The sequence below is a fragment of the Erinaceus europaeus genome, chromosome 16, assembly GCF_950295315.1.
Source record: "Erinaceus europaeus chromosome 16, mEriEur2.1, whole genome shotgun sequence".
Taxonomy (NCBI): domain Eukaryota; kingdom Metazoa; phylum Chordata; class Mammalia; order Eulipotyphla; family Erinaceidae; genus Erinaceus; species Erinaceus europaeus.
The window spans coordinates 72,319,695-72,342,476 of NC_080177.1; the positions used below are offsets into that span (position 1 = coordinate 72,319,695).

Consider the following 22,782-nt stretch of genomic DNA (forward strand, 5'->3'; position numbering starts at 1 on the left):
ACTTATTTAAGCATTCTTCTTTATATTCTGGATACATTATCATGGTCTCTTCAAAATGTTTGTGTTTTACAAATGCACACTGTATCTAGGATCTCAGAATCTTATACATTAAAAAAAAAACATTCCTTTTCTCAAAAATGATTTATTTTATTTCCTAGGCAGTAGAAATTGCCTGGGGAGAGGGGGGGACTAGAACACTATTCCAATATATGTTACCAGATATCAAACCAAGAATCTCAAGGCATATAAATTATATACCCAGGGCCCTATGCATGCAATAGATACACTCTAAATTGCCTCCCTAGTCCCCCAAAAATGTTATTAATTTATAACGTATTCCTTCTATTTTCCCTTCACTAGGACTTATTCAGAAGAAATCTGCAGCCAGGATCCATGGACTCGGTCAATGCTTCAGTGGTGTCTGAGTTTGTGTTGTTGGGACTCTCTAGTTCTCAAGAACTACAGCTTTTCTTCTTTGTCTTCTTCTCTACATTGTATGTGATCATTGTGCTGGGAAACCTTTTCATTATCATCACAGTGACCTCTGACAACAGCCTGCACTCTCCCATGTACTTCCTCCTGGGAAATCTCTCTTTTGTGGATATCTGTCAGGCTTCTTTTGCCACCCCTAAAATGATCTCAGATTTTCTGAGTGAACAAAAGACCATCTCCTTCAATGGCTGTATAGCACAGATTTTCTTCATTCACCTTTTTACCGGAGGGGAGATGGTATTACTTGTTTCCATGGCCTATGACAGATACGTAGCCATATGCAAACCACTACACTATGTAGTCATTATGAGCCAAAGAACATGCACCATCTTGGTAATGATATCTTGGGCTGTGGGCTTGGTACACACATTAAGCCAATTATCTTTTACTGTGAACTTGCCTTTTTGTGGACCCAATGTAGTAGACAGTTTTTTTTGTGACCTTCCTCGAGTAACTAAACTTGCTTGCTTGGACTCTTACACTATTGAAATACTGATTGTTGTTAACAGTGGAATTCTCTCCTTAAGTACTTTCTTTCTGTTGGTTGCCTCTTACATCATTATTCTTGTCACTGTCTGGTTTAAATCTTCTGCTGCAATGGCCAGAGCATTTTCTACACTAGCTGCCCATATTGCTGTAGTGGTATTATTCTTTGGGCCTTGCATCTTTATTTATGTTTGGCCCTTTACCACTTACCCTGTGGATAAGGTTCTTGCCATATTTTACACTGTTTTTACCCCCATTTTAAATCCTATCATTTACACACTAAGAAACAAGGATATGAAGACTGCCATGAGGAAAATTTTGACCCATTACTTGAGGTCAAAGAAGATCTTTGAAATGCCACTTGTAGTGAGGAATTCTTTTTACTAGAACATCACTTCCTTAATAGTTAACCCATATGTGCACTGAAGGAATGGAGATACAGAACCCTGGTGGTGGGGATGGTGCAGAAAGATACCCCTGTTACCAGGTAGTTTTGTAAATCAATAGTAAATCACTAATAAGATAAAAAAGAAAAAGAAACATTCCTTCAATCAGTACTGCTTTTAAAAATGTCTAGTGTGTGCTGGTGGCATATCTCAACTGTAGCAAAAATACAGTCAAAGATGATACAAAGAGCATTTAAGGGGCATGAACAAGTGTTTCCCAAGGTATCACTTAAACAAGTGTTAAATATGGAAAAATACATCTTAATTGCTCATCTCAGCAACAAAATATGGAACTACTATGTAAGAGTAGTTTCAATGTATTCACTTATTTGGTTACATGTAAATATAAATATGATGGGAAAAAGGAAAAGTACCGGATTCTTTGTTGGTGATGATTATTATTATTTTCTATCAACATCTCTTCCGATAAAAATAAACTGAGTAAGACGTCAGATTACCTGTATCTGTACACATAGTTTCCTGACTGGTATGGGCAGGGGAGGGCAATTTCAGATGCATTTGCTTCAGCAGAGCTCACCTCACCAACAAGCTCATACGTGGAGATGCAAACTCCTGACAAACAGAAACAAAGTCTACATTTCCCAATACTTATCAGTGACAGTTATGGCAAATGTGCACCAAGAAAGACTTTACAACTCCTAATAATAACCTTTTAATGATTTATTCACTCATGAGAAAGAGAGTTTATCAGAACAGTACGCTAGAATATGTGATACTGGGGATAAAATCTGAGACGTCACTGCCAGGTTTTTTGCACTCTAACTTGCAAGTTGAGCCCTCTTGCCACCTCCAGACTCTATGATTTTTTTTTAGAGAAGCTATGTTTTATTAATATTATATTTAAGATTTTATTTATAAATGCTTATTTTAAAAAGCAATTTAATAAAAATATATGCATCACAAATTTTTCATCTTGTAGTATTTGTACGCTAATAAATTTTTCCCCAGATACTTTGGAATTTTTCCTTTGTAATGGAAACTTATCTCACTATATTTTTCTGGTAGTTTATAGTTTTTTTAATTTCTTTATTGGTTAATTAATGGTTTGCAGTCAACAGTAAAATATAATAGTTTGTACATGTGTAACATTTCTCAGTTTTCCACATTTTCATTCATCTCCCACTAGGTCCTCCTCTGCCATCTTGTTCCAGGACCTGAATCCTCCTACTCAACCCCCAACTCTAGAGTCTTTTATGTTGGTGCAATACGCCAACTCCAGTCCAAATTCTGCTTTGTGTTGTCCCTTCTGTTCTTAATTTTCAACATCTGTCTATAAGTGAGATCATCCCATATTCTTCTTTCTCTTTCTGGCTGTTCTCACTTAATATGATTCATTCAAGCTCCATCCAAGATGAGGTGAAGAAGGTGAATTCACCATTTTTAATAGCTGAATAATATGTCATTGTGTATATAGGACCATGACTTACTTGGCCACTCATTTGTTGTTGGACACCTAGGTTGCTTCCAGGTTTTGGCTATTATAAATTGTGCTGCTATGAACATAGGTATACACAAATCTTTTTGGATGGGTATATTTGGTTCCTTAGGATCTATCCCCAGGAAAGAAGTGGCAGGGCCATAAGCTAGGCCCACTTCTAGCCTTATGAGAGTTCTCTAGACTGCTCTCCACAGGGGTTGGACTAATATACCCTTCCACCAGCAGTACAGGAGGGTTTTTATAGGTTTTTTTGTTGTTCTTCTTCTGTTTGTTTCATTTTTATGTGAGGCTGTAGAGTTATCCCAAGGTCCTGCATGTGTATAATACCACCATGCCACCTTCCTGACACAAGACAGCTTTAAAGAGAGAAGAAAAGAGAGCAAAAGAAAGAGAGAAGAAAAGAGAGCAAAAGAAAGAGAGAAGAAATGGAAGCAGGAGAAGAAACTGGAGAGAAGTAAGGGGCAAAAGAGAGCCAAAAGTATTTTACTATCACTCATGCAACTCCTCTGGCTTTGCCCATGAGGTTCCCATATGGTGCTGAGGATCAAATCCAAACTCTAATGCTTAGTAAGGTATGTGCTCTAACAGCTGAGCTATAGCTTCGGTTTTGCACTTTAAAATGTGCTAATTTCTTTTTGTTGTTTTTTTTTAATATTTATTTATTTCCTTTTGTTGCCCTTGTTTTATTGTTGTAGTTATTATTGCCGTTGTTGATGTTGTCCTTGTTGGATAGGACAGAGAGAAATGGAGAAAGGAGGGGAAGACAGAGAGGGGGAGAGAAAGATAGACACCTGCAGACCTGCTTCACCACCTGTGAAGCGACTCCCCTGCAGGTGGGGAGCTGGGGGCTCGAATCGGGATCCTTCCTCCGGTCCTTGTGCTTTGTGCCACCTGTGCTTAACCCACTGCGCTACCAGTGGACTCCCTATTTCTGATTTTTTAACATAAGGTCTAAAGTTTGGTCCATGGCGTATTACATGTATCAGAGTGATTCTCAGGATCTCTTTCTCTCTTCTTAATATATAAGTGAATCTTTGAAAATAAATTTAAAAAAACTTACAGATGGAAAAAACCAGTTGAACATTCTAACAATAAACTGTCCTGTGAAGGAGTAGATACTTTGTGATTGGAGAAAATTACCCCGAGCCTTCAGTCATTTGTAACTGTATAATTGTTTTATTCACAGAGAAGGTTTGAAATAATCTTTGTTCTTATGTTCCAACAGATTGATATTTTAAAAAAAAACTTTAAAAAATCATTCCTGGAAAAAAAATCCTTTTAAACATAATTATTCCCACTGAAGGTGACTTCAGATCTCTAAAGGGTGATTTCTCATTTTCCCAATTAAACCCAGTTTCCTAGAATAAGAATGGAAGGCTTTATAGTGTCTTACCTTTGTCTAGCATAATAATTGCATGGTCTAGGGCAAGAAGAGGAGGGAGAATCTTCACTACAAAAGGGCAAAACCCAAGAGCTTACTTCCGTACATCTGACATGTATAACAATCAAGTTAAAATGCAGCAAGTCAAGAGTGTATTGCAAATATTTGCACTGTGAAGACACATTGTAGAAAGTGTGAAGCTAAGAAACAGAGGAGGATACTGTATTTGGAGAAAACTTAAAAAGAGCTCTGAGAAATTGACTAAAGAGTAGGTTCGTAATCTTTTTCTCTCCCCCACCATACACCAGGACCCCACTGTCCCTTCATCCCGCTTCTTCACTGCTAAAGGTTAAGTACTACATATGAATTTCAGTATGTTTCATGGGCTTGGCTGATAATGATAAACTTTCTACTAGATGTAAAATCCCTCACTAGAAGATGAAAAGGGGGAGACAGTGTTGCCTCAATCAAATCAGAGACTCCACCTGAAAGAGGGAAATGTTCTCTACCTCTGTCTACACAGCTGTTTTCCTTCACTAGCATAGGGCAGCCCTGAAAATAGGGTCAGTGTCTGATTAAACAAAGGGATGTGTGTCATAACCATTACTTGTCTACGCTCTGCTGTGTGTGTGTGTACACACATATGCTCTCTCCAGTGTATTTTTTCAGAGAATATTTAGCTTGTTTTTTTCTTTCTATGTTATTTGATAGGACAATGAGAACTTGAGAGGAGAGGGGGAGATAAAGAGGGAGAAAGAAAGACACCTGCAGATCTGCTTCACCACTTGTGAAGCATCCTCCATGCACGTGGGGGGGTAGAAGCTCCAACCTGGATCTTTGTCATGGTACCATGTGGCTTAACCAGGTGCATCACTGCCCAGCCCTGGGAAATTAACATTTACTGGCTATCAAAAATTGCCAAGAGTAAAGGAGTAATCTTACATAGAGTACTATTTTTAAAGAAGTAAAAGTACTGGTCAATAAGAGCACCTTTTGTTACTTTTTGCTTTTAAGCTTATAGACTATTAGCCATTAGATAGCAAAATCATGAAGAAAAGGCATACATATGTTTATGTCTTGGGAGTTCTGTTGACTCATTTTAAAGGTAGATATTAATGAAACATTAATTCTGTATCTCAGACTTAATCTTACAACAAGACTAGGGGAAACGTTTCTAAAGTGTATTTTAAAAGACATGAATGATTCATTAATAAAGAAGCCTTTGGATGGTCTGTGCTTGGCTGAAAGATTTATGAGAGACTATTATAAACTACATGTATCTTTTTCCTTTTTTTATTTGCTTTTTTTCCCCTTTTGTTGTCCTTGTTTTATTGTTGTAGTTATTTATGTCGTCGTTGTTGGATAGGACAGAGAAAAATGGAGAGAGGAGGGGAAGACAGAGAGGGGGAGAGAAAGATTGACACCTGCAGACCTGCTTCACCGCCTGTGAAGCGACTCCCCTGCGGATGGGGAGCGGAGCCAGGGCTCGAACTGGGATCCTTACTCCGGTCCTTGGCCAAGTCCTCGCGCTTCCTGCCACGTGTGCTTAACTCAGTGTGCTACCCCCAGACCTCCAAGATAAGATATTCTACCTACCCTTATACTTAGTAAAAATGAAAATTTACAAACCCTTGGCTTTTGGGAGTACAGGAGATTGAACCTGGGACTTCAGTGATGCTGGCATGAAAACCTTGTGCCATCACCATTACGCTGTCTCCTCCACCCAAATTAATAAATATGTGTTAGGAGCTTTGTGATCCCAGAATGAGAATTTCATTCCTTGCTAATGTTTGTTCATGATCATTTAAAATATGTAATTACTTTATCAAACAGATGAGAATTCATTTTTTTATTTATTTTCCCTTTTGTTGCCCTTGTTGTCTTTTTATTGTTGTAGTTATTGTTGTTGTTGTTACTGATGTCGTCGTTGTTAGGACAGAGAGAAATGGAGAGAGGAGGGGAAGACAGAGAGGGGGAGAGAAAGATAAACATCTGCAGACCTGCTTCACCGCCTGTGAAGGAGCCAGGGGCTCGAATTGGAATCCTTACGCCAGTCCTTATGCTTTGTGCCACATGCGCTTAACCCGCTGCGCTACCACACGACTCCTAACAGATGAGAATTCTATGGTACTCAGACATGCTTAGATCAGCTCACGCCCTGTTGGTTTATTTATATTCGTGAATACATTATTTTCTTCTCTCTATGATAGTTAATATAGATATTACAACTCCAATTCAGGGATAAAATACCTCAAAGGGTATAATTTAACGTTTCCCAACCCGGTCAAAGTTACACAAGGAAAACTATAAACAATTTAATGTTTAGTTTATGGTCAACCATATATTTGTTGCATTTAAATTATTATTATTTTATTTTTATTTTTATTGTTTTTGTTATTATTATTATCCTAAAGTATTTAAGTAATCTGGCCTTAAAAGGTAATTAAAAGCCATAAGGTCAAGAATTATCGTGACGATGAAGAAAATATTTATTATGTATTGTCGGGTACATAGGACTAAAGTAAAAATGTTTCTTGAACCAAACCTTAAGGACTAAGTGATCATATGGTGCCCAGTATATTGACAGAAATGTCAGAAAGCATTGAAAAGGAAACTGAAGCACTACTTCGCATGTTGCTTTTTGAGTATGCATGGTGTTCAAAATGCACCAGAACCGATAAAAAGCATGTCTCCAAAAGGACAGTCTCTGAACAGATTTTGTTAAATCTAGATATGTCAAAGAAGAAACAAATGACTGATTTAAGAGACTAAAATTTTGTTTGGCCATCATTCCAAGTCGGTTTTTGTGTTATAGAAGGTGAATTTTGATCAACTGTTGCTGATAGAAGGAAAGAAATAGTACTGATGTTTCACAGAATTCTTCATAATATCGCAATGGTCAATTCTTTCTAAGTTGTATTAATTTATTTTTTAGTAGGCTACTTAAAACAAGACCAAGTACTTTGTGAATCTCAGTTTCAAGAAGATGATCTAGTCTGTTTAGTGCTGCATTTGAAGCTAATGTCATGCTCAATTCACTCCTCGCTTGCATTTCCCCATTTCATTTTTTGCTCCTTGGCTTAACCTTCTCCTCCCAGGTCACTCAACCTCTGACTTCCTGTACCTGTTCTTTATGTATTTACTTCCTATTATCCATGAAGTAGTTCTTTCCTTAGTTTTGTCTACTAAATTCCAGTATTTTCTTAAATAAACTACGAGTCTGATAATACTCAGTGTCTCTTTATCTTGTCACTATGGTGTAATTTATTTCCTCTCTGTAATTTTTATGGTTATAATTAATTTCTCATGTCCATCGGTTTCCACTTCATTTTTTATGTTTACTACTTACTATGTGTTCATTTTGAATAAGCATGTCATATTTCCTTAAGTATGCTAGAAGCCATGCCTGTCACACCTTCAGACTTCTGCCACTTCTCAAAGCAGTCATAGTTGAGAAATATTAGCCAACTGATCACTTATACAATTTCACTAAGTTTAACTGACTTGGAATTGAAAGCTTGTCCCATCTCCTTTGTGCATATTTAGTAACCATGGTGCTGACTAACCACTGCACTATTCTCCTCATTTAGGTAACCATAGGCTGGATACATGGCTCACACAAATCAGTCAGTGGTGTCTGAGTTTGTGCTTCTGGGACTCTCAGATTCTTGGGGACTCCAGCTGTTCTTCTTTGCCATCTTCTCCATAGTGTATGTGACCTCAGTGCTGGGCAACATCATGATCATCATCATCATTTCCTCTGACTCCCGTTTGAACTCCCCCATGTACTTCCTGCTCAGTAATCTCTCTTTCATTGACATCTGTCAGTCTAACTTTGCCACCCCCAAGATGCTTGTGGACTTTTTCATCGAGCACAAGACTATCTCCTTCCATGGGTGCATGGCTCAGATATTCCTTCTCCATAGTTTTGTTGGGAGTGAGATGATGCTGCTTGTTGCTATGGCATATGACAGATTTATAGCCATCTGTAAGCCCCTTCACTACAGCACAATTATGACTCGGAGACTGTGTGTGATTTTTGTGCTGATTTCATGGACTGTGGGCATCCTGCACTCTGTGAGCCACCTGGTCTTTACAGTGGACCTGCCATTCTGTGGCCCCAATGAAGTAGACAGCTTCTTTTGTGACCTGCCCCTGGTGATCGAGCTGGCTTGCATGGATACCTATGAGATGGACATTCTGACACTGACTAACAGTGGCCTGATATCTCTGAGCTGCTTCCTGGCTTTAATCGTTTCCTACACCATCATTCTGATCACTGTTCGGAGAAGGTCCTCCAGTGGGTCATCCAAGGCACTTTCTACACTAACTGCCCACATCACAGTGGTGATTCTTTTCTTTGGGCCTTGCATTTACTTCTACATATGGCCCTTTAGCAGACTTTCTGTGGATAAGTTCCTTTCTGTCTTCTACACTGTTTGCACACCCCTGTTGAATCCCATCATCTACTCCCTAAGGAATGAAGATGTTAAATCAGCTTTTCAAAAGCTGAGAAGCCGTCACGTCAGCTCCTGGAAAAATTAGGGATCACTGTGAGGTAAAATATTCCTGAATGGAAGATAACAAACCTCTACTGGATCACAACCTCATGCCAATTACTTTTGTTAATGATATGTGTTATCAACTTAGCATATTGGATATTCATCCAGAATGCATTGAAAGGGTATTATGTAGGGTGAGGGAGAGAGTATAATGGTTATGCAAAAGAATTTCATGCCTGAGGCACCAAAGATGCTTATTCAATCCCCAGTACCAGCCTAATCCAGAACTGAGCACTGTTCAGGTAAAAACAAAAATGAAAAAAATGTACTATATCAATTCATAATTTATTATTTAAATAATATTGGCAATTTAATGATTATAATTCTAAAGTAAAAAAATCTCAGAATGCCTAGAAATATCTTAAATAGTACATGAAAAAATCCAGAGATTCTAACCTTTTTAAAATGATATTCATACTACTGAATTTTGATTTTCTTCAGTTGAACACATCATTTTTAAAATTTTTTTTATTTATTTGTTTTCCCTTTTGTTGCCCTTGTTGTCTTTTTATTGGTGCTGTAGTTGTTGTTGTTACTGATGTCGTTGTTTTTGGATAGGACAGAGAGAAATGGAGAGAGGAGGGGAAGACAGAGAGAGGAGGAAAGATAGACACCTGCAGACCTGCTTCAGCACCTGTGAAGCAACTTCCCAGCCAGGTGGGAAGCCAGGGCCTCAAACCGGGATCCTTATGCAGGTCTTTGGGCTTTGTGCCACCTGCGCTTAACCCGCTGCACTACCGCCCGACTCCCGAACACATCATTTTTTAATGTGGCTTCTAAAATAAACCTAGGGCTTTGCACATTCTAGATTCCAGTAAGAAGACTCCCTGCCTAGACAGGGCACATCAACAAAGACCCGACTGGCCACTTAGGAGCTCTACCCATTTTTCTCCTTCAGGCTCCCATTAAATGTTGGGATTGAACCCAATGCCTCACTATTAAAGGCATATGCTCTCCTACTGAGCCATCATTAGTGGCAAGTACACCACATTTTTCTGTCTTTAAACCAAAATGTAAAACTAAATTTATGTTCTGAACTCTGTATTTCTCCTTTTTATAGTTGTTTTCCACATAGTAGTGAGACATTTGAAGAATAATTCCATTTCACAGCATAGGTTTTACCTTATTAGTAAAAATCAGTGAGTTGTCATTTCTTGGTGTATCTAATATTTGAGTTATTCATGTGGTCATCTATAATTCTGTCTTCTAGTTTTTCAGCAAATTTTCCTCTGTTAAATTATTTGGTGTATATTTTTACTTACTACCAAACATTCCTGTTTTAATTTATTAAGGGGAGAGATTGAGAACATTGTTCCAGCACAGGTAGTGCTGGAGATCCAACTCAGGACTTCAAGCACGAAAGTCCAGCGCCCTACCCACTGTGCCACCTTATGTACATTTACCAAGCATGTCACCATAACTTATACTATCAGCAGAATGTATATCTAAGTCCAATTCTACTTCTTTGAGTGTAGAATAAGTTAGACATAAGGAATTCCACATTAATCACCATAAATTGCAAATATTGGGTTCACGGAAAACTCATGATGTATTTTCTATGTGAATTTTCTAATAATCCAATATATTTAAGTCATCTGTATATAAGACAAGTGATGAATATTTTAGTTCAGAATAAAAGTTGATTCCATATGTACCCAACATATACAAATAAGCAAGCCGACTGAAATTATTTGCAGCTGTGGGTTAAATCTGAAATCTGTTCATCGTAGTTCTTAGAAAATGTGACAATGAAGGTAGTATTCATGTCCATACAATATTAAATATGTAAACCTTTGTTAGTTTTTGTTTAATTTGTTAGGCAGCTTCTTTAATACAGTACTTCTCCCTGTGACTTGCATTATGATATCAAGTTTTGCAACAAAAATATTAAATGCAGTCTAACAATGAAAAGAATTATAATTTATAGAAAATATAAAAACCTAAAATTGTCTTCATTTGAATTCAGTATTTTAGTTACGCTTTAAAACTTCAGTTAGTATTTAAATGCATAGATAGTAACTGAATGCTAAGTCCTAGTGCAGGTTTGAGTTACAGATGTAGATGCATATCTTTTTTTTCTTTAACCTATAATATTATTCAGCAGGGCCTGGGTGGTGATGCATCAGATTGAGCACACATGTTACAATGTGCAAAGACCCAGGTTTGAGCCACCGGTCCCCACCTGCAAGGAGAAAGCTTTGCATGTGGTGAAGCAGGGTTGCAGGTGTCTTTTTGTCTCTTTCCCTCTCTGTCTCCTCCTTCTTCTTGATTTATGACTGTCTCTATCCAATATATAAATAAAGATAATTTTAAAAAAGAAAAAATATATTAGTTAGCAAAGGTTTCTTGGAATTTCCACATTAAATCAGTTCATTTGTAAATGCAAACTTGATAATGATCTTTTAAACATAATTTTTTTATATTTTTATAAAAAATAATGAAAGCATTCCACTTGTACAATAAATATAAAAGCAGTCATGGTACTAGTGTTGGTGTATTTTTCCCTCTAACTCTTCTATTTTGGTGGGAAAGGAGAGGCGATAGCTATATTCTTGAAATGGCAGGTTATTTCTTTTTTTTTAATTTCTTTATTGGGGAATTAATGTTTTACATTCAACAGTAAATACAATAGTTTGTACATGCATAACATTTCCCAGTTTTCCATATAACAATACAACCCCCACTAGGTCCTCTGTCATCCTTTTTGGACCTGTATTCTCCCCCACACACCTCCACCCCAGAGTCTTTTACTTTGGTGCAATACGCCAATTCCAGTTCAGGTTCTACTTGTGTTTTCTCTTCTGATCTTGTTTTTCAACTTCTGCCTGAGAGTGAGATCATCCTATATTCATCCTTCTGTTCCTGACTTATATCACTTAACATGATTTTTTCAAGCTCCATCCAAGATTGGCTGAAAATGGTGAAGTCACCATTTTTAATAGCTGAGTAGTATTCCACTGTGTATATATACCATGGCAAGTTGTTTCTTTGTCATAATTTTCAGCATTTCCAAACTGAGATACAGGAAATCTAGGAGAGACTACAGAAAAAAAGTGAAATGAAGGGAGGAGAGGAGTAGGAGAAAGAAGGAGCATTAGAAGTTAGGAATAAGGGTGCCAGGTGGTAGCACAGCAGTTCAGCGCACCTGACTCAAAGTGCAATGATCCTGGTTCAAGCCCCCGGCTCTCCACCTGCAGGAGGGGTCACTTCACAAGTGGTGAAGCAAGCCTACAGGTGTCTACATTTTCTCCCCCTCTGTCTCCTCTCCTCCCTCAGTTTCTCTCTGTCCTATCCAACAAGGGCAACTAAATGGAAAAAATGGCCTCCAGGAGCAGTGGATTCGTAGTGCAGGCACCGAGACCCAGCAATAACCCTGGAGAAAAAAAAAAGTTAGGAATAGCTGTATATTTCATCTGTATATTGAAGAACCAGAGATAATTCTACCACTTCCTAATTCTTATTTTAACATGAAGTCTTTTTGAGATATGCCTATAAACAGTCATAGCTTGTCATATTTATTTTGAAAAACTCAAGTTACTATATCTATAAACTGTCTACATAAAAAGTTGTTTTAAGCCAAGTTATTCATTCAAATAAAATTGAAATAAAATTGAATGAATAACTTGGGTTGAAAGCAATATTATTCATAAGGTTAATGTCTTTAATTTCTAACAAGCTCTTGCTAGTCAGGAAGTAAATGGCAGTCGGTAGAAAACTTCCCCAAGATTAGGAAGAAACAGTTTATTGTTCATGTACTGTGACTCTTGGACAGAAAACTCAATGATGACGCTAACATCCAAGAAAAATGCAAGTGAAAATGCAGAGAGAATCACTTGTTCTACTATGTGATCAGCAAAGACACAAACATCTATTAGCATACTATATTAAGACTTAGACGATGCCGAGGCCAGGTCAGTTCACATGAGGCCATGCCCTGTGACCCTGGTGCAAGACCCAAGTCCCCACCTAGAGCTGGAAAGTTTCAAAATCAGAGAATAAATATTTCAAGTATTTCTCTTTCTCTCTCCATTTCTGTCTTTCTCCAACTTCTTTCTGTCTTATTGAATAAAAGGAAAGAAAGAAAGAAAGAAAGAAAGAAAGAAAGAAAGAAAGAAAGAAAGAAAGAAAGCAAGCAGGGAAATGGCCAATGGGAATAATAGATTCATCATGCAGTCACCCAATCTGAGAGATAATGCTGATGGCAAAATAATAATAATAGTAGTAGTAGTAATAATAAAAACTTTGATAGCAAAGAGCTATCTCAAAGGGTACAGTGTGCACATTGCCGTGCAGCACAGACTCAAGCTCTAGCATTATATAGGAGAAGCTATGCATGGAAGGAAGCCCTGGTGTTAAGGTATCGCATATGGAGGGACCTCTCTGCAGCCCAAGGTGGTGTAATTACGCATATAGGAAGTCCTAGTTCTAAAGATTAAAATATTTAAAAAGATGTTAAGGAACAGGAAAAGTTCACAGTTTAGTATGGAGTGGAGTCAAGAGGACTACATGAAGACAACACCTAGGCTGATTCTCCTCAAGAAATCTCTTCAGAGCCCTACCATCCTAGGGAAAGACGGAAAAAGGCTGGGGGTTGGGGCCCTAGTAGTCAGGGAGTCCTGAGATTCCCAAACAGTCATGATGGGCCTAGACCTCGAGTAAATCCCTCTCTCCATTGTTATCGATCATCTGTATCAGGAACAACAAAACAGACCCCTTTGTGGGCCCCCATAGGACCTTGCCCTCAATGTGGACCAACAGTGGTAGAGAATGTTCCATCCTCTGAAAGAGGGCTGGACAACATACTTTGTGCTACACCTGAGGAAGATGGGTCCTGATATTGGGACAGCTTGGAATGTTCCTACTCACAGAATGTGAGCTCAGATCTATAGGGATGCAGAGGTCACATAGGCTCCTAAGCTGAACATGGGCCCCAGATCTGAACAAATCAGTGGGGTTTATAGTCAACAATATTTATACATATTTCCCATATTTGAGAGACACTCTCTTCCCTGATCCAGCTTTCTGGTCTTTTTTCCAGCCATGACATCATCTCCCCAGACAATAACTTGGATCCACCTGTATGTATATCAGATTTCAGACTCAGGAAAAAAAAAAAAAACTAAAAAACTAGTATAGTCATGGTCTCTTTGGAATCTAAAATAGGCCTACTAAATATCTACAAAACAGAGACACCCCAACTCTTCATCTTCACTATTCCAGTCTTTAGGTTCATGATTAGTCAACAATTTGCTTGGCTCTATATGTTAACTTTTTTTAGTCACCAGGTTCCAGATGCTAACATGATGCCAACCAGACTTCCCTGGACAGACAGCCCCACCAATATGTCCTGGAGCTCTGTTTCCCCAGAACCCCACCCCAGTAGGGAAAGAGAGAGGCAGGCTGGGAGTATGGATCAACCTGTCAATGTCCATGTTCAGCGGGGAAGCAATTGCAGAATCCAGACCTTCCACCTTCTGCAACCCATAATGACCCTGGGTCCATGCTCCCAGAGGGATAAATAATAGGAAAGCTATCAGGGGAGGGTATGGGATACGGAGTTCTGGTGGTGGGAATTGTGTGGAGTTGTACCCCTGTTATCCTATGGCTTTTGTCAGTGTTTCCTTTTATAAATAAATATTAAAAAAACAAAATAAAAGCCAGGAGGGGATAAAGTAGGGTATTCCAGTTCAAAGGTAATGTCATTAGCAGATCCTAGAAATATAAGACTGTGAAGCATACCGAACGAACTAATTCAGTGTAGATGGATGAAGAAAATGAATATGATGAAAAAATAAATAAATAAATAAAAAGTAGCAACCCTGCGGTCATTATATTTTTTATTAATTGAACCATTATTAATTGTCAACCATTTGCTAGGTTCTGTGATAGATCACGAGTATCGAATAGTAATCCCGAGAGATTAAATTCTTGCCCATAGGGCGCTTATATTCTTGAAGTAGAGAGGAAGAAAGAAGAAACAAAAGCAACAAATGAACAATGTGTTTAATTTAAAAACTTAAGAACTGGCAGCATAGCTCATTTGGATAGCACACCTGCTTTGCCATGCACATGACCCGGGTTCAAGTCCAGCCCCTCTTACATTGGAAGAAGCTTTGATGCCATGGTGTTTCCTCTTTCTCTCTTTCTTTTCTCTGAGAATAAAAATCAGCTTGGCAATGACCAAAAAGTAAATAAAAATTTAAGGTGAGCTAGATAACAGCGATAACCACTTACAAGTACCTAAGCATTTTTTTTTTCTTAGTCTGATGTATGGCTAAAGTAGAATTCCAACTATAGAATTGGTAGTAGGGTATTAATGGCATGGAGTTGGGAAAATTTTGTATTAAGTTTGTCCACATAAGTGGAGAAATAAAAGTTTAGAGAAAAATAATTTTCTTAGACCCACTCTCAAATTTACATTTCTTCTGATATGAAATCCCTCAGACTCTACTCTTGTATAGGGGTTTGATTGCTCTCTACAATGAGTCAGGACACATGGAGGAAAGAGGTCATTTGATGTGCGCAAACGTAGCTGTTGCAAGCTTCTGGGTCACTGTATTTTCCCCCATATGATAATTTCCTCTCTTGCAATTATAAGGAGACTATTTCCATCTTGTTTTGAGGAAAAGCCACCAACATTGTGTTAATTACTCCCACAGCAAGATGATTTCACTTCACACAGTTCTTTAATTGGCCTTTGCAATCTATGAAATTGGACATCTAATATATGGGTGTATGTGGTATGGTATTTATTTTGTTTGTTTTATACACCTTTGTAACTCACTCTGAGAAATAAAATAATGGGTTTTGGAGGTCCCTCTTCTTAAAGCTGTTCTTTATCTCTGATTTCTCTCAATATTGGTAAGTAGAACTTGATCACACAGAGTAAAACATTAAATATAGTTGTAATTATATAGAGAAGAGAGTTGAATTACTGCTATTACTGGAATTATCAGTTTATCTTTTTAATCTTCTATATCATATGTTGACTCTTTCTCAAGTCTTATATCTACATCATCATTACCAATACCTCTTAATTATTTTGTTCGCCAATCTGACTGAGCAACCTATAGTTTGGCCCAAAGGAGACTCTTCTACAGTGTAACTGCTTGCCTTGTAAACTTCACTTTATTCTTCTGTCTGACTGGATCACTTTTAACTTCATAACCTGCCTCAGGAAAATCAGTGGCTAGGTCAAGAAAGTACCACACACAAATTCAAATTTCTTTTGTAATAGAAGACTAGTTTCACATTCAGTTTACCATTTTTTTTAAGTAGAGACCAGAAATCGCTTACATTCTAAAACTGGTGACCAAAAAGACTCTTCCTTTTGCTCCCTGGTGCTCTAGAGAAGCACTATATAACTCTGTGCAAACTCTGAAGTAATTTTCATAATGAAACTTGTCTTTCGCAGTGATAGTGAGAACTAACTCTACTTGCTTTTATTGGTAGTACTCTAAAGACTAGGGGTAGTAGCTGCATGAAAAATAGTAAAATCTTCTTTCAGATCTTCATTTCATGAATTTAGTAAATTATGTTTGCTTTAAAAAGTTATTTCAGATTCAGAAAAATTAGGGAGCCAGGCTGATTAGGAAGACAGATTCTATGTATCCTCAGAGTTTGCAGTAGGTGTCATTCAGGAAAATTAGCCAGCCAGTATCTGAGGTAGCCAGGGCCCTCAGGTACTGTGAATCAGGCTGATTAGGCTAGCTAGCTTAATAAGAAAAAAATGAATAAAGAGAAAGAAAGAAAGAAAGAAAAAAGAAAGAAAGAAAATTACTTCATAAAAAAGGTTATTTAATTCTAATATCATTTGATTTTAAACTCATTTTTTTCTTTTTAGAGTGTCATAGCTTGCTAACCTGCTCAGAAGCAGATATTTTCCATTCAGACTGGCTTTACCTGAATGGAAGTGAAATTTTATCAATGTATGAGAAGTTTTAAATTATAATAGTAAACTCAGCACACAGTTATTTATCACTATATTTTACATAGTTCTTTCAAATATATAACAAATAAGAAATCAAAAACTTAGAGTGGGATGGTAGCACACATGATGGAGTGCACACATTAGAGTACTCAGTCCTCAGGTGCAAGCCCCAGACCTCCACCTTTATTTAACTGTCCTCAACAGCAGTGGTTATATTATTTTTTCAGTTGATATCCCATCCTATAAAATGACCTGAGTAATGCTTGAAATTCTCCATATGTGCACAATGTCCAAGAAACTAGCGAGGGACAGGAAAGGGTGTTCCAGATATATTTGCTTAAGCAAAGGCTTATCTCACCTCACTAACAAACTTATCCATGGAGATGGAGCTTCCTGGAAAATGGACACAGCCATCTAGATTTCCCCAGTACTTATCAAAGATAGCTATGATAGATGTACAGCAAGAATGATTTTACAAGTTCTAAACATGACTTTAAAGATTTATTTATGAGAGAAATACACTCTCATGTGTGATCCTGGGAATCAAATTTAAAACTTCATCGATACAGTTTTGCACTCAAGCTTTCAAGTTGGGCACCAAACCCACTGTACCACTTCCAGACCCAAAGATTTTATCTTTTGATAAATTTTATTTTATTATTTTATTTTTTTGATAAATTATATTTTATTTATATCATATGTAAATATTTGTTTTAAAATATTTATTTTAATGGCAATTTAGTAAAAACAATACTCCTCACAATATTTTTCAGTCCTCTATCATATTTTCATTATTTAAATTTTTATCATTGTGTCTATATACCACAACTTTCTCAGCCATTCATCTGTTGTTGGGCATCTGGGTTGTTTCCAGGTTTTGGCTTTTATGAATTGTGTTGCTAGGAACATAGATGTACATATATCCTTTTGGATGGGTGTGATTGAGTCCTTAAGACATAATCCCTAGGAGAGGAATTATTAGGTCATAAGGAAGGTCAATTTCTAGCCTTGTGAGAGTTCTCCAGACTGTTCTCCACAGGGACTGGACCAATTTACATTCCCATCAGAAGTGCAGGTGGGTTCCTTTGTCCCCACAACCTCTCCAGAATTTGTTGCTGCTGCCTTTTCATAGGAGTGAAAGTGGTACCTCATTGCTGTCTTTATTTGCATTTCTCTGATAATCAATGACTTGGAGCATTTTTTCATATATTTGTTGGCCTTTTAGATCTCTTCTATGGTGAATATTCTGTTCATATCCTCTCCCCATTTTTAGATGGGAACATTTGTTTTCTTGTTGCTAAATTTGGCAAGCTCTTTATATATTGTGAGTTTTTTTTCTTTTTTATTTATGAAAGGATTAATTAACAAAACCATAGGGTAGGAGGGGTAAAACTCCACACAATTCCCACCACCCAATCTCCATATCCCACCCCCTCCCCTGATAGCTTTCCCATTCTCTATCCCTCTGGGAGCATGAACCCAGGGTCATTGTGGGTTGCAGAAGGTAGAAGGTCTGGCTTCTGTAATTGCTTCCCTGCTGATCATGGGCGTTGACTGGTCGGTCCATACTCCCAGTCTGCCTCTCTCTTCCCCTAGTAGGGTGGGTCTCTGGGGAAGCTGAGCTCCAGGACACATTGGTGGGGTTTTCAGTCTGGGGAAGCCTGGCCGGCATCCTGATGACATCTGGAACCTGGTGAGTGAAAAGAGAGTTAACATACAAAGCCAAACAAATTGTTGAGCAATCATGGACCCAAAGCTTGGAATAGTGGAGAGGAAGTGTTGTGGGTGGGGTACTCACTGCAAACTCTAGTGTACTTCTGCTTTCAGGTATATATTTTGCAGTAGTTTACGGATACATGTGAACATCTGCTCTCTCTCACAGAAACTGGTGTATATCTAGGTTTTGGGACTTTGTTAGAAAGTGAACCACCTGAGATGGAATTAGAGTATACTATGAAAGGAAAGGTCTCACCTGAGTAATGAAGCTGAAGGGTTGTCATTCCACACCTGAAGTCTCTGGACACAGTCTGAAGTGAAGCATGTTGAGGAGGCAATCGTTGCGTTGGTTAGGTTGTGATCAGCAGATGCAATATTATTTGATATGGATTGGGAGAGTCATACGGGAAAGTGGGCCCTATCCAAGGGTTCCAGGACTGGGGGAAGTAGAGGCTCTATAGTGGAGATGTGAGGTTCCTGCTGTCTTAGGGTTCAAAAAGACAATCGATAGTTAATGTTATCATCACATTGTTTGGTAATTGGGTAAACTTTGAAAAGTCCTTTTGTTAGGGTTTGCTGTACAGTACCCAGTATCTTGTATATAGCTATGCTATTGGTTGCTTCTGATCTACTTGGTCTAGGCTTTTGAGAGAGTCTGCATATCAATTACACAGCCTATATATTAAAAAGATTCAGTTTGTGTTTTGAAAAACTTTGAGACATACAATTGATTTTCGCCCTCTCATATTAATTAACTAGTGATTTATATGACTACATTTTACTAGGAGTGTACATAAACACCATTCCCACCACCAAAAGACTGTGACCCATCCCTCCCACCCACTCCCACCCCCCACTGGCCCAGGAAGCTGCATGTCTACCCCTCACCACAGGGTTTTTACTTTGGTGCCCTACTTACAATTTGGTCAGGTCCTGCTTTTAGTTTCCCTTTCAGATCTTCTTACTCAACTTCTGTTGAGGAGTGGGATCATCCCATACTCATCTTTATCTTTCTGACTTAGCTCACTTAACATAATTCCTTCTAGCTCTGTCCAAGATGGGTCAGAGAAGGTGGGTTCATTGTTCTTGATAGCTGCATAGTATTCCATTGTGTATATATACCACAGCTTTCTCAGCCACTCATCTGTTGTGGTTATTAGCCTCTCGTCTGATGTATGGCATGTAAAGATTGCCGACTCTGTGGGAGTTCTCTTGTTTGGGTGGTGGTTTCTTTTGCTGTGCAGAAGCTTTTGAATTTGATGTAGTCCCATTGACTTATTTTTGTCTTAGTCTTTTTCATAATTAGAGTTGTATCATTAAAGATGCCTTTAAAATTAAGATGGAGAAGAGCTCTGCCAGTATTTTCCTCTAAGTATTTGATAGTTTCTGGTCTAACACCCAAGTTCCTTGATCCACTTGGAATTTGCTTTTGTGGTTGGTGAAATATAGTGGTTCAATTTCATTCTTCTGCATATTTCAACCCATTTTTTTTCAACACCATTTGTAGAAGAGACTCTGCTTTCCCCATTTAATAATCCGGGCACCTTTGTCAAAGATTAGATATCCCTTCCTCATTTCTTTAATGTCATCTTATTAAATTATTGTCAGACAATATTTCTCATATTTCATACAAAGTACTGTACATAGTCCCAAGTGTGTAAAATTTTATGTATTCAAAACTAATAAATATTTACTTAGGAACTTTTTAGACTCAGAATTGGGAATCTCTCTAATTTCTGATATTCATTCATTTTCATCTCCATTTATGTAATTTCTTGATCAGAAAAATAAGAATTCCATGATGCTCACTAGACTTGGGTCAAGTCATGCTTCACTAATTTATTTATATTCTTGAATTCTTCAAGTTTGTGTTTTCTTATACATAATGTATACATTGTAGCTTTTTTTAAAAAAGTGCAAAAATAGACTATTTCCAATTTTATGGTTTAAAGCTTCACAGCCAGGTTAAATATATACAAGTAAAGTTATAAATAGTTCAGATATATTTTAGTGTGTAGTTTATGGTAAACGGAATAATTGTTACTTTTAAATTATTATTACATTAATCACATTTAAATAACCTAACCTAAAAACATTATTAAAGATAAAAACAAAAAATTTTTATAAGGATGAAGAAAATACTTATTATTTACTGTTGGGTGCACATGACTAAAGAAAAAATGTTTCCAGACCAAAACATGACAGATTAAGTGACCATATATAGTGCCTAATATATTGAAAGAAATGTCAAAAAGCATTCAAAGTAAACTGAAGCATTACTTTGAATATTATTTTTGAATATCTATTACATATTTAAACTGCACCAAAATTTTTAAAAATCTCCAAAAGCACAGTTTCTGAACAGATATTGATAAGTCCAGGTATGTCAGGTATGTCTAAAAAGAACAAAAGACTGTTTAGAAAGAGGCCAAAATCACGCTTGGAAATTTATTTCTAATCTTTTCTTTGTGTTCTGGAAGGTGAATTATGATCAACTATTGTTAAAAAGAGGAAATAAATATTGAATCTTCACAGAAACACTTTGAGTATCACAGTTGTCAATTCTTTCTAAACTGCATTAACTTGTTTCTTAGTATGCTTAAAACATGACCAAGTACTTTGTGAATCTCAGTTTCAAGAAGATGATCTAGTCTGTTTAGTGCTGCACTCCAAATAAATGTCTACAATTTGCTCCTCATTTGGGATTCCCCGCTTAATTTTCTTGCTCTTTTATTTCTCTCTCCTCTTCCCAGGTGGCTCAGTCACTGACTCCTTATGAATAACCTTCATATTTTTACTTCCTATTATCCATGAAGTAGTTCTTTCCTTAGTTTTGTCTACTAAATTCCAGTATTTCCTTAAATAAACTACGAGTCTGATAATACTCAGTGTCTCTTTATCTTGTCACTATGGTGTAATTTATTTCCTCTCTGTAATTTTTATGGTTATAATTAATTTCTCATGTCCATCGGTTTCCACTTCATTTTTTATGTTTACTACTTACTATGTGTTCATTTTGAATAAGCATGTCATATTTCCTTAAGTATGCTAGAAGCCATGCCTGTCACACCTTCAGACTTCTGCCACTTCTCAAAGCAGTCATAGTTGAGAAATATTAGCCAACTGATCACTTATACAATTTCACTAAGTTTAACTGACTTGGAATTGAAAGCTTGTCCCATCTCCTTTGTGCATATTTAGTAACCATGGTGCTGACTAACCACTGCACTATTCTCCTCATTTAGGTAACCATAGGCTGGATACATGGCTCACACAAATCAGTCAGTGGTGTCTGAGTTTGTGCTTCTGGGACTCTCAGATTCTTGGGGACTCCAGCTGTTCTTCTTTGCCATCTTCTCCATAGTGTATGTGACCTCAGTGCTGGGCAACATCATGATCATCATCATCATTTCCTCTGACTCCCGTTTGAACTCCCCCATGTACTTCCTGCTCAGTAATCTCTCTTTCATTGACATCTGTCAGTCTAACTTTGCCACCCCCAAGATGCTTGTGGACTTTTTCATCGAGCACAAGACTATCTCCTTCCATGGGTGCATGGCTCAGATATTCCTTCTCCATAGTTTTGTTGGGAGTGAGATGATGCTGCTTGTTGCTATGGCATATGACAGATTTATAGCCATCTGTAAGCCCCTTCACTACAGCACAATTATGACTCGGAGACTGTGTGTGATTTTTGTGCTGATTTCATGGACTGTGGGCATCCTGCACTCTGTGAGCCACCTGGTCTTTACAGTGGACCTGCCATTCTGTGGCCCCAATGAAGTAGACAGCTTCTTTTGTGACCTGCCCCTGGTGATCGAGCTGGCTTGCATGGATACCTATGAGATGGACATTCTGACACTGACTAACAGTGGCCTGATATCTCTGAGCTGCTTCCTGGCTTTAATCGTTTCCTACACCATCATTCTGATCACTGTTCGGAGAAGGTCCTCCAGTGGGTCATCCAAGGCACTTTCTACACTAACTGCCCACATCACAGTGGTGATTCTTTTCTTTGGGCCTTGCATTTACTTCTACATATGGCCCTTTAGCAGACTTTCTGTGGATAAGTTCCTTTCTTTGTTCTATATTGTTTGCACACCCCTGTTGAATCCCATCATCTACTCTCTAAGGAATGAAGATGTTAAATCAGCTTTTCAAAAGCTGAGAAGCCGTCACATCAGCTCCTGGAAAAACTAGGGATCACTGTGAGGTAAAATATTCCTGAATGGAAGATAGCAAACCTCTACTGGATCACAACCTCATGCCAATTACTTTTGTTAATGATATGTGTTATCAGCTTAGCATAT

At 37.7% G+C, this 22,782-nt stretch overlaps 3 protein-coding genes across 3 annotated transcripts; all 3 read left to right on the top strand.

Moving 5' to 3' along the window:
• Positions 1–384: 384 nt before the first annotated feature.
• LOC103126378 (olfactory receptor 4K5) lies at positions 385–1,365 on the top strand. Its single transcript, XM_007537282.2, has one exon. It carries the CDS (start codon positions 394–396, stop codon positions 1,363–1,365), a length of 972 nt encoding a protein of 323 aa, XP_007537344.1. The 5' UTR covers positions 385–393.
• Positions 1,366–7,873: 6,508 nt separating this feature from the next.
• LOC103126388 (olfactory receptor 4K1) lies at positions 7,874–8,809 on the top strand. The gene has a single exon (XM_007537294.1). The coding sequence runs from the start codon at positions 7,874–7,876 to the stop codon at positions 8,807–8,809; it is 936 nt and encodes a 311-aa protein (XP_007537356.1).
• A 12,927-nt stretch (positions 8,810–21,736) lies between these two features.
• Positions 21,737–22,672, top strand: LOC103126398 (olfactory receptor 4K1-like). Its single transcript, XM_007537304.2, has one exon. It carries the CDS (start codon positions 21,737–21,739, stop codon positions 22,670–22,672), a length of 936 nt encoding a protein of 311 aa, XP_007537366.1.
• The last annotated feature ends 110 nt before the right edge of the window (positions 22,673–22,782 follow it).

Bases quoted from the DNA above. Each gene is read 5' to 3' on its own strand.
- LOC103126378 (XM_007537282.2), top strand. From the start codon at position 394: ATGGACTCGGTCAATGCTTCAGTGGTGTCTGAGTTTGTGTTGTTGGGA.
- LOC103126388 (XM_007537294.1), top strand. From the start codon at position 7,874: ATGGCTCACACAAATCAGTCAGTGGTGTCTGAGTTTGTGCTTCTGGGA.
- LOC103126398 (XM_007537304.2), top strand. From the start codon at position 21,737: ATGGCTCACACAAATCAGTCAGTGGTGTCTGAGTTTGTGCTTCTGGGA.